Genomic DNA, 14,974 nt, shown 5'->3' with positions numbered 1-14,974 from the left:
ATGCATATCTGGATATAGATATGTAAGCCTACAAATCTATGTTTTATAGTGTGTGCTCTCCTAAAATTTTGGATATGCGTGCACATTGCATTTATAGGGTGTGCCTTGGGAAGTATGTATCTATTTTGACTTTTTCTCCATCTCATTTGCAAGGACAAAAGATATATCGAACTGGTTAACATTAAATAAAAAGGACTTCACAATTACTATACAATAAATAAACCATGCTCATCTTGATTCAGGGACCAAATAAATTCCCTGGTCCATTAAATCAGAGAAACATACACCTGAGAAAATTAAGGAAAACAAAAATATTCAATAATACAAAAAATTACAAGCTACACATGCAGCATCCTCAAAACTGCCAGCGCTCTAGTTGCACCTCTGCTTCATTTAGGTCTTTCTGAGCTTTCTTCCTACGATAAAATATTGGGCAGTCACAACTGCAATAAGGATAGGACAACAATGTAATTATAAAAGAGATACTAATTGTAAAAATTAAAAAAAAAACATCCTATTAATTAAAAACAAATGCACGATCACACAAATGTTACAAAATACATCCATAATGTAAATTTAAATCATGTTATGAAAATGTAATACTTGAAATATAGCATTCAAAAACCTTCTACAAAGAACATCTTGGTGCAGAGAGCCTTGGCACCGCTGACATTGTGTCGATAGTTTACCAAAGAGCATTTATAATTCCCTCACTGACATTGATCAAATATTAGTGTCATATGATACAAAATCTAGGTGAGAACAATAGACACAAGGCCTACTTTAAATTCTCCAAATAAAGAGTAATGGTATTAGAATACCAGCTTACCATTTGCAACTGTTTTCTAATACAATTCTGCTTCTCTTCCTTTGGAATGTGAACAAAGTGTCTGATCTTCTTTGCTGCAATGGCAACATGAAATCAGGTAACATCATGAATTTCAATATGAAGCAACCTAACCAAACATTCTTATTATAAGAAAGCTTGACAGCTTCTTACAAGGAGAGCAGGCTTGGAATCATGCGACCTCGTAGATTTTTCCACATCAAAAAGATGAACCCTAGTAGCTTTCTAAAGCGCCAAAATGAAATAATAGTTACTCTCAATTGTGCACTACTATAAGCAAGGAAACAACATGTAGGACACCCTCTACTTGTATTAACTAAATACCTGATAGGTGTTTTACAACCAATACAACTGAGTTGTTTCTTGGCAAATTTCATAATTCCACTATTTGAAGGAGTTGATATGGAAACTGCTCGTGTGTGACTACCATGAAGAAGCTCCTTGCTTGCATTCTTCAAAATGGGCTCAAATATTCTCAACAATGGCTACAGAGCAAAAACAGGCACTAATCAAGAACACTTAGCTGGAAAGAATTACTATCTATCAAGATATATTTGAAACACTGGTGAAATTTTTAAAAAGAGCATAAACTACAAATGATGATGCTTTGGTCTTTCACCTTGCTCAGTTGATTCTCCAGATAATATTGTGGATCAATAGGGATGTTATTCTCCAGTACATAAATTGGATCCTCAGATTTCTCATATGCCTGAGCCCAAGTAAACACATTAGTCATTATATCCATAATCCCTCTGTAAATTATGCCTCCAAATAAAACATAACAAAATAATTAAAATAACCATTTTTTAGTACAATATCGAGACTTATGTAGAGCACAGAAGGGGTCAATTATTACCTTGGCACATTTTGCAGCCTTTATGATGACTTATGGAACACGATCACCCACAGTTGGAGCAGTTGCAACATCCCTCTGTAAACCAGGGGCGACTTGGCTTTAAAACACGACACCAATTGAAAAAATCCAACAATGGACTCATTGTCAATAAAAAGAAAAATATTACAAGAGTCTATATATGCACTGTAGTAATGAAAATAGAGAGATAGGGTTGAAATGGAACCAGAAGGCATTGCACCATTCATTATACTTGTTCTGAGAAGTTATTTCCAGTATTTACCTTCCACATGCGCTCAGCTAGTTCCACATGTGCTGCCTTGACTGCGTAGTCATCTCCAGTCTTTGTCAGACCCTGACTCAACAAATAGATTGTTAGCACAGGCAAACAACAATGCCCTTAAGAATATGCTGATAGCCTTGATAAAGGATATGACCTGCAAACATCTGTTTCTGCCGCAGCTAAACAATAATCAATTTTTCTCAGGATGAGATTAAAAATGCAGATATATTATATATTTTCATGTTTTGATTCTCTTCAACTATATAAGAGCCTCCCTTGACACTTCTTCCTCCCATTGCTAGCAGTAAATACTGACTAAATCCCTTCCAAGTACAGAATGTAGGGAGAAATTTTGATGACGTAGGTGATTGCTATACGGGGGATCTGTTAGATATCACTAAACTAGTGAAACATTGCGTGAAAATATCACCAACCCCCACCCCTAGATTTGTCATCAACTGTTTTCTACAAATCAGCAAATGTAAAATTGATTCTCTAGAAGTTAATTTATCCAAGAAGATTGTTTGTGTACTTAAAAGGCAAATTGTATCCAAAAAGCGTGAAAGAAGAGAAGCATACCCGGCACCAAATCTAGCAACTTCACCTGCATCAATAGTTACAAAGACGTTAGTTTATGATATGTCATTTTATGAAGTCCATGTTTGGACAATTTTGACATATAATTGCAATTTTCCACAAAGTCATGAAACCCTTCTAATTTAAGTAGAAACAGAGTAAAAATTAGTAATTTGAACCAGATTTGGTATTGAAATAGATTTCCGAGAATCATTTCAAGTAAACTCACCATAGAATTGAATAAAAGCATATGGAATAAAAAAGGGGATCACCATTAGAGTAATCCACATAAGGCTCTTCAAGGGCCACCATCCGGAATGCCACGAGTCACGACATTCATGCAACTTCGTAGTTCGAACTGTTGTAAGAAACATAGCGAAATAAAATATCTGAGGTGATGTTAAGGTAAGCAGTTCAGACTCCAGAGGCCTATCGCTATGGTCCAATATTGTTGGGGAAAATAACATGCTTGACATCGCATGAAGTGCCCGAGATGCATGTGCCACTTATAGTCAAATGGCATCGATACGCGGATATGATTTTATGTAAGTTATGTTGCCATGTTTATGCATTTGAAAATTGCCAAGGCCACTTGCATGTTAAAGCCCCCAGAAATAATCTGGTTTGTAACCAATGGGTCGTTAGTTCTGCATGAAAATTTAGACCTTGATACTGATCCGGATTTACCTTCTGTGAAAGACATGATGCCACGTCAAACTTAAGAAGCTCATGACACGAAATTAGAATCTGGTATCGAACTTGTTTAAATGCCAAACAACTTGTAAGGCATATCAATTTTAAAATTGGATACAAAGCAGCCCAACCTTACTCGAAGCACACCTTCTATACCTAAGCAGTCATGGCCTCCTTGACAGCCTTTCAAATCTGTAAAAATGAATACCTCAAATTCATATATACATAACGAAGAAAACGGCATACAATGTAAATTAGGTTCATTTTCCAAAGCCAAATGTAATTACATGTATATCAAAAGAATAATAATCTAAATGGATGTAGATAAGTTAAAGAGCTATTTGAAAAATTCATGATTTTATGAGAATTCAAGTAAAGTTAAAAGTTGTAAAATCATGTGAAATGTCCCAAAGTAGGTATATAGTATATATTTCTAACACTTGAAACCAGGAATATGTAATAAGTGACTTGCTCGCAATGTAAGTCTCCTCTTCCCCATTATCATATTTTCTCCATTTCAAAAGTAACAAATGGTCAAACAAATTTGGTCATAAACATGCAGAAGGATTCATTGTTCTCACCTTAGTTATCACCAAAAGTGACAAATCCATTCTGTTCATTAACAAGTCATAAATAGTGTTCTTGGCATACTGCACTGCACCAGGTATGTCACGATCAATGATTATTTTGTGAAGGCACTATGTAACCAAGTTCTTCACTAGCAGGAAATTGTCCCTTCGCACTGTTTCAATGCCTGTTGATATGGAATATTTAAAAGATCAGGAATATTTAGTAATTAAGAAGGCATCAAATAAATTATTTTTCTAAGAGCATTTTGAGCCTTCACAAACACTAAGGCCTATCTTTGAAACAAAAAGATCAGGTTTGTCACCTTTAGTATCCATTTTGTCATAAGCATCTGGCTTTGTCCACAACAACCCAACATATCTTTTCTTGCTGATCAACAAGTATGGGTAGTATATTTTTTCAAATTCTAGTTTAATAGGCTGCATAAAAGCATATGTTAAATAATGCACTGATTAGATGCCAAAGATGCACCAAAAAGATGTAGATAAGCCACATAAAAGCATAATTGATCATCTTGTCCTATGCATATTTACAAAGATCTCATGGAAGTGGAATGTCAAGAGAAGATTATTTTTAAAAAGAAAGGTGATATTAAAAAATTCATCCCTACAAAAACATCATTAACAACTCTAGAGGCTTCATGGATATTTAAAATTCTTGACACTGTACCTTTTGTAAATGTACCACTAATATAATCTGAGGCTCCCCTCCCTAGCGTCATGTCCTCTTCTATATTTGGTACACTAGACTGTATCATAACTGAATTTGTATCTCCATATAGAACCTAGATTCAAATATAAAAATATAAAATCAAGCTTTACAGTAGAAATATTGGTTAGGATCAGACCACCCATTATGATTTCAAGAACTTGGACTATCACCAATCCAACAAGTGTATTTCCTGTCATTACTGATCCAGTTCAAAGTTTACAAATGCCTTTAGTTGCTAAATAATAGCATACCTCAGCATTGTATTGGTAACCACCAACTATTGTGAACCTTTCTTCAACTAGCCTCTTTGTATGCTCTATCATTTGACGACCTGACAGGTGGAAAAAAATTGAGATGATTAATGATATGAAATTTTAAAACAATACGTAAAATCAATATTTTCTGATGGAACAAAGAATGTGTCAAAAGATCAAACTGGACTTGTAATCAAAATATAATAAGAGGGCCTAAGCATATCATCTTAGTTGTACAAGTACACATGCAATTCAAGAACTTGATCTTATTTGTACAAGATTGTCAAGTACAGTTCATACCCAAAACATTATGCCAGTGGGAAGAAAAGAATTACATGGATATAATTGATGCCCAAAAATAATCAATGTGAATGGCCGATACATGCATATATAGAATAAGAGAGGACTGCAAGCATCTCTATCTTGTAACTAAAAGAAGCACCAATAATGATCACCAGATGGAAAATAGGTCATCTCTCTCTATTACTAAGAATAAAAATATTTTATCCCTGCACCCAACATAAGAATATACCTGATGCATAAATGAACTCTCAGACTACAGGCCTGATTTAATAGTATTGGCTTTCTATGTTTCCCAAGTACATCCAACTGGGTGATATAGGTATGGCCCTAATGAAATGTCCATATGCAAGACAAAAGCATAGAACAACAACCATGAAATAAGAAACCATGCTTCATTAATGCAATTCCTATTACACAGTCCAAGAAAGGCTTGCCATTTGACATTAGACTACATCAAAATCTGCCACGTACGGGAGAAAGGTCACATGCTGGAAAAGCCAATCAGGTTGCACTAGAAAGCCAGCTCCATAAATTTGGACTAGAGCAATGGCGGTAGCAACGAGGTTCCCTGCCATCAAAAATAAGAGTTTTATTCAACCGCCGCCAAGCTACAATCCATGCTTCAGAATAACCACTAGCAACCCAGAATCCCCAACTTGAAAAAATCAACCCCCTAAATTTCAATCAATGCATTATTTTTGCACCCCTCCACCCAACTTATAACGATCATCCCACTGAAAATGTCGAATAATTTCAGTTCTAATCGCCAATAACATGTCAATTCAGCTCCTGGAGCTAAAGGCAAGACGTTTGGAATCTACATAGCTGATCCTATAATCAACCTCCTCTATTCTAAAAAATAAAGCGATGAACCGTGAATAGGTAATAAAAAACAACCTTGTAAACATTCTGGTGTACAAAAAGTGAATGTTCGATTCTTTAATACATCAATTTCTACATACCCAAGCCTCGTGCAACAACATCGGTAGCATTCATAATAGGGCTCTTTCCAGCCTTAAATTCTGATAAGATCTAGTCTCTCTTAGCTTGGCTTTTATCTCCATGAATTGATAATGCTGGCCATCCATCCATATGAAGTTTCCTAGTAACTTGGTCACAGCCTTTTTTAGTTTCCAAAAAGATAAGCAAGCGGCTACCATCCATGATCTCCTCGAAGAGATGTATTAACCTGAAAGAGAAATGTCTTAATTCATGGTTTCATTTGCATAGATAAAAAGCAAAACGATAGTCAGTATATATTATAAACAACACCTAGGAAGGATAAGTTGCACCTTGTATACTTCTCATGTTCAGAAACAATCTCCACAACTTGCTCAATAGTATGGTTTGCCTTGAGTTCTTGTGAGCCAATTATTACCTAGAAAGACATAAAAATTCATACAGCTTTAGAAGAAATTGGAAAACCTCCAATAGACTCCAATAATAATAAAGTTGCAAAAATAACAGAGACCATCACTTGCCACCCAAGAAAAGCAGAGCTCAGTTTTATTACATGCAGACTTCTAGAAAAGAAACCGGAGTTGACCATGGAGTTTTGGAAGAATCTTCAATAGTCCCAAATCTAGAGTGAGACTCTTTAACTTTTTCTTGTAAACCCTTCGTCAAATAGTTGGTTTTTGGATGGGTATTAGTAGCTATCATGGTCTTAATTCCTATAACAACCCTTTTTATTCCTATAAAAACACATTTCAACTTCAATTATTCTTTTATCATTCACTTCATTTGGGCATTTCTAGACAATCCCAACTTCGCTATAAAAAACAAAGAGGATGTGTAACTACTGGTTATAGTTTAAGAGTGACTTATCCCAACTTCATTTTAAACAACAAAGAGGATGTGTAACTACTGGTTATAGTTTAAGAGTGACTTAACCATGTAAATTGATTGGATTCACTTATCGTAAATAACAGCATTTGTTCAAAGAAACACCATGTAAATTGATTGGATTGACTTACCATAAATAATAGCATTGGTTCAAACCTGTTACATAACTGAAAGCTTGTACATAGAGTATAAGACTAGCCAGCTTGATAACACTAATTGAATACACACAATATGCTAATTATACTATCACTAATTGAATAGATGCATGCCTTGTTCCTGGAATTTTATAACTGCTATTCTTATTATCTGATACACATCCCATTTTGAGAATAGTTTCCCACTCCATTTAAGGTGAAAATGGGGTAAGATATGTGCAGGATAATGTATGTCAATGCAGAATGGATGAAAAGCAACCAAAGGAGAGGCTAGAAAAATAGAATCAAGCAGATAACTAGACTACACAAAACATGGATTAGGATTTAACGCAAACAACTTGAACATGGATGGATGATACAGTACAACATATCACAAACCTCTAAAATCATACAAAGTTTCTCATAAAAATGGACCATAAGAGGACCTTAATTCTTATTGTGCAACTAAAGACCAATCTTCCAAAACCTGAATTACAACATTAAATACACTATTGGCCCGTGTGATCAAAGGTACACTTAATAGAATAATTAAATAAGAAGAGCTTTTAGAAATTTAAATAACTCACTATTAAACTATAAGTAGTGTGTAAGAAAAGAGTGGACAGTCATGCTGACGTTATTTTCCTTTTCCCAAAGGCTTTATTTACCTTCAGGAAGGATAAGATGAAAAAGAAAATTTAGTAGCCAATACATAAGTCAGAAACTATGTGCGCACTATGCAAAACTTCTATACAAGCATGAAGGCAAACAAGGGTCTCCTCAAGATATTCACTATTGGAATTGCTGGTGTACACCTATCCTCATTTCACTCGGGATTACAAACTGACTGGCTTAAATTCATGTAATTTGGGGTACACCGCCAAAAACCATGAGAATAGACATCTAGTTACTGCAACATGTGGATGTAGGAATCATGCCTTCCATAATAATGCAAAGCTAGAATTATCACAGAAAGCCCTAGAACGCCTCTGCAGTTAAAGTGATTGAACAGACTGGTTGATTTCAGCTCCCTTCTTATGCTTCAGTACAGGCTATAAACATATCAGAACTTTGAAAACAAAGAACAAAAAGGTCATACAAAACTGATCCATCTTTTACAGCTAAATGACTTAGTTGAATTTGCATAGCTCATAGAAAACATGAAAGTGTGGAGATCCTTTAAGATGCAAAACCTTTCATCACTACATTAAAAAAATTCTTCTAATGCATGATGCATCTAATCCAGAATGAGACGGTGAAGAGATTAATTCAATTAAAACTAAAGATTGTGGCATTGAACATGGAGCTTGACTAGATAGAACAAGAAGATCAAACATTCAGAATAAACACAAAAAAAATATTTAGAAAATATGGATTGTCCTTATGATGTCAAAAGGAATACCAAGCAGCTCCTAATTGTAAGGAAAAATATCAAGTTGCAGTTGATAATATCAGAATGCTAGTACCTGGTAATGCCAAAAGAGCTATTACTGCAGCTCCTCATTGTGGGGCAAGATAGGCAATGACAATTCGTAGCATCAGAAATGTCAGCAATTGATAATACAATAAGAAAATGGGTCATGATGCAAGCCCCCCTCCTCGGTGCTTTCTCCCATCTCAAGTCAATAAAACCACATATATTGATAATAGATAGAGAGGCAAGCCCCAAGCATTGGCTCAGTTGGTTGAAATATACACCCAAGGCATGTTGTTGAAAAAAAGGCCATAGGTCATAGGTTTAAACCCAGTCAAGTCCCTCGGTTACTAGCCACTATTATGCTTAGTGATTGAACCACCCTCCATCTAGATATTCTAAACAAGGGTGGTGGTTCCCACAAGGTTTTTCTTGGAAAGCCTTCTAGAGGCAATGTTCTTCTCTCTTAAAACCATGTTGTTAGAGGTAGAGCGGAACGCTGCTAAGGAGGAACACAGTCCTTCCTTCAGCAAAGCAAGGCTCCACAGTTCGACTTTACGAGACTTATTCCAGTAAACGAAATAGAACTTTGGACAATGCTCTTCATATCTACCACCAGCAAAACAAACTTTGTACAGTGGAGATGTAGACCCTTAAGTTCAAAAAACTTGAAATACATGTCATCAGTCAATTTAAATGGGCCTGTGTTAGTGGCCCAAATTGTCTGAGAAGTCTGAGATCTCCACACTGATTATTGAGGTTGTTGAAAATTTTGGCCAACAAGATGAAGTCATCTGCATCAATTTTTATGATGACCATCCTTGCAAGGTCGACTCCACCTCAATCTTCCTCTACAAGGCATTGCCCTAGTTAGTAAATATATATTCCAAACAGGGTTTGGGCACCCCCATTTGACCCATATGTTACAAATAATTTATTTCTACCCATACCTTGCAAGTTTTAATTCTTCCCATTACTCTCCCATATATTCTAGCTGTTGGAGATCTGAGGCCTATGGGTGTGCTTAATTTGTCCATGAGTTAATTTTTGGAACTGTACCAAAGGCATTTTCAAAGTCCCAAAATAGCATATATAAGGTCTCGTCTAACTGCTGATTAATTTTTCTTTTCTAAAATTGAAACATATAAATTTATAATTTATTAGCACACATGGATCTGATCATAGCAGTTTTTTCAGTTAGCTGGGTTTATGTATATCAAACTATAATTGAAGACAATATGAAGCAATTATGACTGCTTAAAAGAAAACATATAAATGACACACCAAAATGCAACAAGGTAGAACTGATTACGATGGCTATAATAGCTATCAAATGGTAGAAAGTGAAAAAGAATTGTCTGGGTCATTTAGATCATAATACTTGTATGATAATAGAGATGGACGTGTAGTAGAGACTGTACAAATAGATGGAGAGAACAACATTCAACCTCAAAGGTTATCAAAATCTGTTGAACTATCTGTCCACGGTAGCTTTCCTAGGGGAAGACTTAGGTAACAAATTCAAATCAAATATAGTGCCCTGTTGTTACCAGCCACTATAGTGGCTGGTGATTGAACCACTCTCCAGAAGGATACTCAGCAAAGGGATAGGATCCCGCAAGGATTTCTATGAAAAGGAAAGGTGCAAGGGATAGCTATAAACATAATAATTAAAAACAAAATAGAAAACTTGAAGTGGAGGTGAAAAAAAATTAAAATTTATCATCATAATTTATAAAAGTGATTGTATCATAAAGATACAAAGTAAACAATGGTATCAATACTTTGAGGGCACATTATAAAGTCCGCTAGAATAATCACTAATAATATGTGACAACATTTCGGTATGGGCATAAGGAGAGAAAAATGGATATGTATACCCAGGAGCCATGGAGCCAAAATGGAAATGCCCATTCGAAGGTACACCAAAATGCATACCTAGAGTACATTCTACTGTATGGGACCTGCCATGGCATATGAACAAGAGGACACATGAAGATGAGAGGACAACCATGTCTATCCAAAAACATTAAGAAACTACATGTAAAGAGACTTCTAGTTACATCAGACATCTGTGATAAAATTTGAGACCATAAAACCCATAAACAATTTCCCTTGTCTACTATTCATTTTTCGACATACTTTTTACTTTTACCAAAGGTCAGCAAGTAGCTTGTGGGCAAGATTTTCCGAAGTGTGTAAAATTTTCCCTAGTGAACAGCTAAATTTGGAGTTGGGCAGTATATTTCAGTTCCAGAAATTTATTATTATTGAATAGAACCATTCAATTTTTGGCGGGCTGAACTCTTTTGGACAAGTTACAACTATTTTTTATTTGGAAGGCAACATTTATTGCTGTAATATCTAAAGATAACCGCATCAGTGTTGGTTGTTGATACTCTTTGTGGGTCATTAAAAATTTTGTTGTTTATATTTTCCTGTTAGTGAATATACTTTATATTAAGATAAATTTTATCTCAGACGGTTGTACTTTTCTGTTAGCCAATGGATCTTTTTATGTAAATTCTATATATCCACAACCAAAAGATAAAAGAAGCTAAACTAGTATCATTAGCTAAAAAAAGGGCTCTTAGGCTTTATAGTAGAGGCCTTTTCCAAATGCGTGATTGTGTGGTAGTCTGTAAGAGAGAAATTTCGCCAGGCACAACATCCATACTACCTTGCATTTAGCCCAAATTGGCATCCATACCTTTCCAATAAGAGTTTCAATCCTATGTATTGTACTACGAGAATTTAGGTGATGCTACCAGAAACTACAGCTAGACTTTCTGTTGTCGGTACCCTAAAATCGGTTATTGAATGTAGTACTGAATATTGCTTAAATATTTCTACTGTTATTACTGAATTACTGCTGTCAATGTTGTTAGCACCCTATTAATTTTAGGTTTTTTGTGTATGTCATTCTATAAATAACAGATTTCAAAAGAGATAAAATTCATTTGTGAGCAGCATTTTTCATATGTGAGCAGGATGTTTTTCAAGGGAAAAGCTATTATGGCTCCTAAAAATCATTTCAAGGTCCTATTTGGTCATAGTGGCACTGTTGTTCAGTAAATAGGGAGCAGGAAAAATGTTCAATATAATCTCTTTCAATACCCTTGGAAGGAAATTTTTTCAAGAGTCTATAGTATATACACGTTTGTTGAGTGTCAGTTATATGGTAGATAAATACCCTCTGACTCAAAGTAACCCTGAATTGATGAAAAAATTAATGGCAGAACATTGTGTTGTTGAAAGAACACTGCTTTCATAGTGCTTTCTTGGAATTTCTAAATAATTCTTAGGGATAGTAGAAATGGGAAAAGATAGTGCAAGACACTATCCTAAGGAGCATTAAAAGTGTCTAAATTCACCTGAAATACTAACAGTAGTGATTTAGAATCTGACAATACTGATTTAGCCCTCAACGGAGGCTCTATAGTCATCACTATTGTATGTAGTGCCCGCGAGAGAAAATGGTAACTATAACTTGCCAGGGTCCTACAGTTTGAGGTCCCTTAGGGAAAAACTTAGCAGAACAATAATGGAGAAATTGTAATGTCAGGAATCAAACTCCATGGAGTGGAGGAGGTTGAAACCAGTAAGGAACCAACTTGGAAGCATACAAGCAACAATTAGTGTAGACCGAGCCAGTTGCGACAGATATCTTCCGGTCCAAACTCTAGTATAAAGCATACCTGTTAGGACCAAACAAACATGTATCAATTAACTGTGGACTCATTCAAGTAAGAAATTTCCAACAAACTAGACTATGGCATGCAAATAATAAAACCCAAAACCCTTACCTGGATAAACTTGCTGAGGTCTGTTGCTGACGACCCACCTGGATTCAAGGAAAGAATTCACTAGTTAGATTCGAAGAAAATAAGGGAAATAGACTAAAACAATCTTAAACTAGGTGAAGCTTAGAAAATAAACTAACCTGGGTGTTGGAAGCAGAAATCTTAAGCGTAGTGCAGTAGTTGGGCAAAATGATGCCCTGGGTCACTACAACACCTGTACAAGAACTAAAACAAATAGAAATTTAATCCCCAGATTGAAAGATACGAGATTTCAAGGGAAAATTGAGTAAAAAAGATCATTTCGAAAAAATTACCTGAAACCAGGTCAAGTGAACGCATAGCCGAACACCAACCCTTCATTGTCCCCATGTCGTCGCTCAGAGCTCTCTCGTAAGTGGTGGGAAATGGTAATGAACCAGTGACTGTCAAACACCGCGGTGAACCAGGGCTATGCCCGAGCAATGGAGTAGGAAAACAATTTCAAAGTGGTGAAATTAACCTCAAATGAGACCCTGGAAAGGGACAAGTTTATGAATGTGCATTTGGAAATGTGAAGGAACAATAGCTCTATAGAAATTGTAAGAGGGTGGGGAAAATGGGTAGAAAAGAGAACTTAGGAGGTCAGGAATAGGATAGGGTTAACCCTAATACATTAGAGTTGTTGGTATGGCGCCAAGGATACACAACCATTGATTTACCTTTGAAACCGTAACCATGAAGATTCGTGCCATCACATACCTCCTCACATGGGATTGGATGACGAGTAGGTGGATTATTGGGTCTGTGTTATCCATTACACAACTATCAAGTATAGGGAGTGCCAGACGAAGCAAGTAGGTTGCCACCTCACATGAAACTGTAAATAAATTAAGTTCATTGCCCTCCATGTGTACAATGGTGTGCAGAACTTGTCATACGACATTAAATGGCCAAGTATACAACTAGTAGATTAAATCAGGAGTCAAGTTGGCGAAAATAATTATAATAATATTGAGGTATGTAATATATGGATTAAGTAGGTGAGTTGAGTTTCATGAGAATAATACAAATATGATTTATAATGGTATGTTGAAAAAAAAGGGACACAAATGGAGTAGAAATATTGATTTTTAGTACATTAGTCAATGCATTATTATTAGTTAGACCAAAGTAAAAAAAAAAACTCAGATGTTGGAGAGTGATGTAAAGGTTTGTTACAAAAGTACAGTGTTTGTAAAGTTGATTACTACCAAATTAAGTGGATATTGTGTTAAATAATTGGAGAATATAGAAATATGATATTATATAGATGACATTAAAAATATTGTTATATTTTAATTTTAATTTTTTATGGTGAAATAAAGAGTTGGAAAATAAAAGTTAAGATAATATTTAAGAAGGTAGTTAATTCTCAATTCTAACTAGTACAAACAAGAAAATAAACATTTATAAAACATTTATGAACTTTTATAAGCTCCATAATGAAGATGGGCATTGAACTATTCCCACGATATATTGTGATGCTAGAATTTATTATATTTGTCACACTAAGAGGGTTGAAGATGAAAGTAACTTTCTAAAAATATAGTGTGATCCTATAATTTATCATCTATCTGACACTAAGAGGATTGAAGATGAAAGGCACTTGTGATGCTAGAATTTATCATCTTTGTGACACTAAGAAGGCTGAAGATGAAAGTCACTTTCTCAAAATATAGTGTGATGCTAGAATTTATCATCTCTGTGACACTAAGAGGGTTGAAGATGAAAGGAACTTTTTCCTAGAGTGCCATGAATACACCGAAATTAGAAGTCGATTTCAAAATATTTGTTACAACACTAACCTTCTAAGCTCCTAATTCATCAAAACTATGGTAATCTTGGAATGCTTTTCCTAATGCATTTTGAACAAGAAATAATATTCTAAAATAATCTAGGTTATCTCTTTTCTTTTTAAGGTCACGTAGATAAATTATGATCTTAATGGATGTTAATCATAATCATCATCATAACAAGAGTATAATTTACTTCTTGAAGGAGTTCATTAATTGGAAATTACAAGTGACATGGGATGAAATGAATAAGAAGATAATAATGTAACATATCAAGAATGATTCGATAGATATTGATGGGTTGAAAGATAAGTAAAAAATAGTTCTAACTAAAGTAACCCATTAAGGGTTGGCACTACAAAAAAAATTACATCTCACAACAAATAAGACAAGGAAATTATGCAACTTGAAGGGATCAACGCTATGGCACGATGTTGACATGATTTCAGGTTAATAATGCACTATGCAAGTGAGAAACCTATCACTATATATAGATCTACCAACCATTTCCTCTCCTACTTTTTATACTTATACATTTTACTCGCCTCCTCTTTCTTTGAACCATTCTCCGAGAGATGGAGCCTCTTTTGGATTCAAAACACCAATAGTTTCAAAGATCATTATGGAAAATCTGAGCTCTTTATCTAGAAAATCACACCACATAGACCTAAAATATACTAACCTATCACTATATATATATATATATATATATGAAGTTTAAAACAATTACCTCAAAGGTATATAAAGAATTGGTGCATAAAAAGTGCCAAAGATATGTCTTTTAATCCCATATTGGTTATCAACAACAACTAATACAAATGTTAGATATTAATATGAATCTTTTTTAATAATTTAAAGT

General features: G+C 34.9%; 1 protein-coding gene across 1 annotated transcript; it reads right to left on the bottom strand.

Moving 5' to 3' along the window:
• Nucleotides 1–820: 820 nt before the first annotated feature.
• LOC149155174 (DNA polymerase delta catalytic subunit-like) lies at nucleotides 821–1,583 on the bottom strand. Its single transcript, XM_089444336.1, has 3 exons — nucleotides 1,467–1,583; nucleotides 1,172–1,332; nucleotides 821–903 (listed from the first exon to the last, which is right to left on the bottom strand). The coding sequence occupies exons 1-3, from the start codon at nucleotides 1,581–1,583 to the stop codon at nucleotides 846–848; spliced, it is 336 nt and encodes a 111-aa protein (XP_089300462.1). The 3' UTR covers nucleotides 821–845.
• Between the last annotated feature and the right edge of the window lie 13,391 nt (nucleotides 1,584–14,974).

This window comes from Pinus tabuliformis, chromosome 9 (assembly GCF_031772625.1).
Source record: "Pinus tabuliformis cultivar Carrire ecotype Pingquan chromosome 9, CPIR1, whole genome shotgun sequence".
NCBI classification, from domain to species: Eukaryota; Viridiplantae; Streptophyta; class Pinopsida; order Pinales; family Pinaceae; genus Pinus; species Pinus tabuliformis.
Note: the sequence above shows the minus strand (reverse complement) of the source record. Positions and strands in the feature narration are given on the sequence as shown.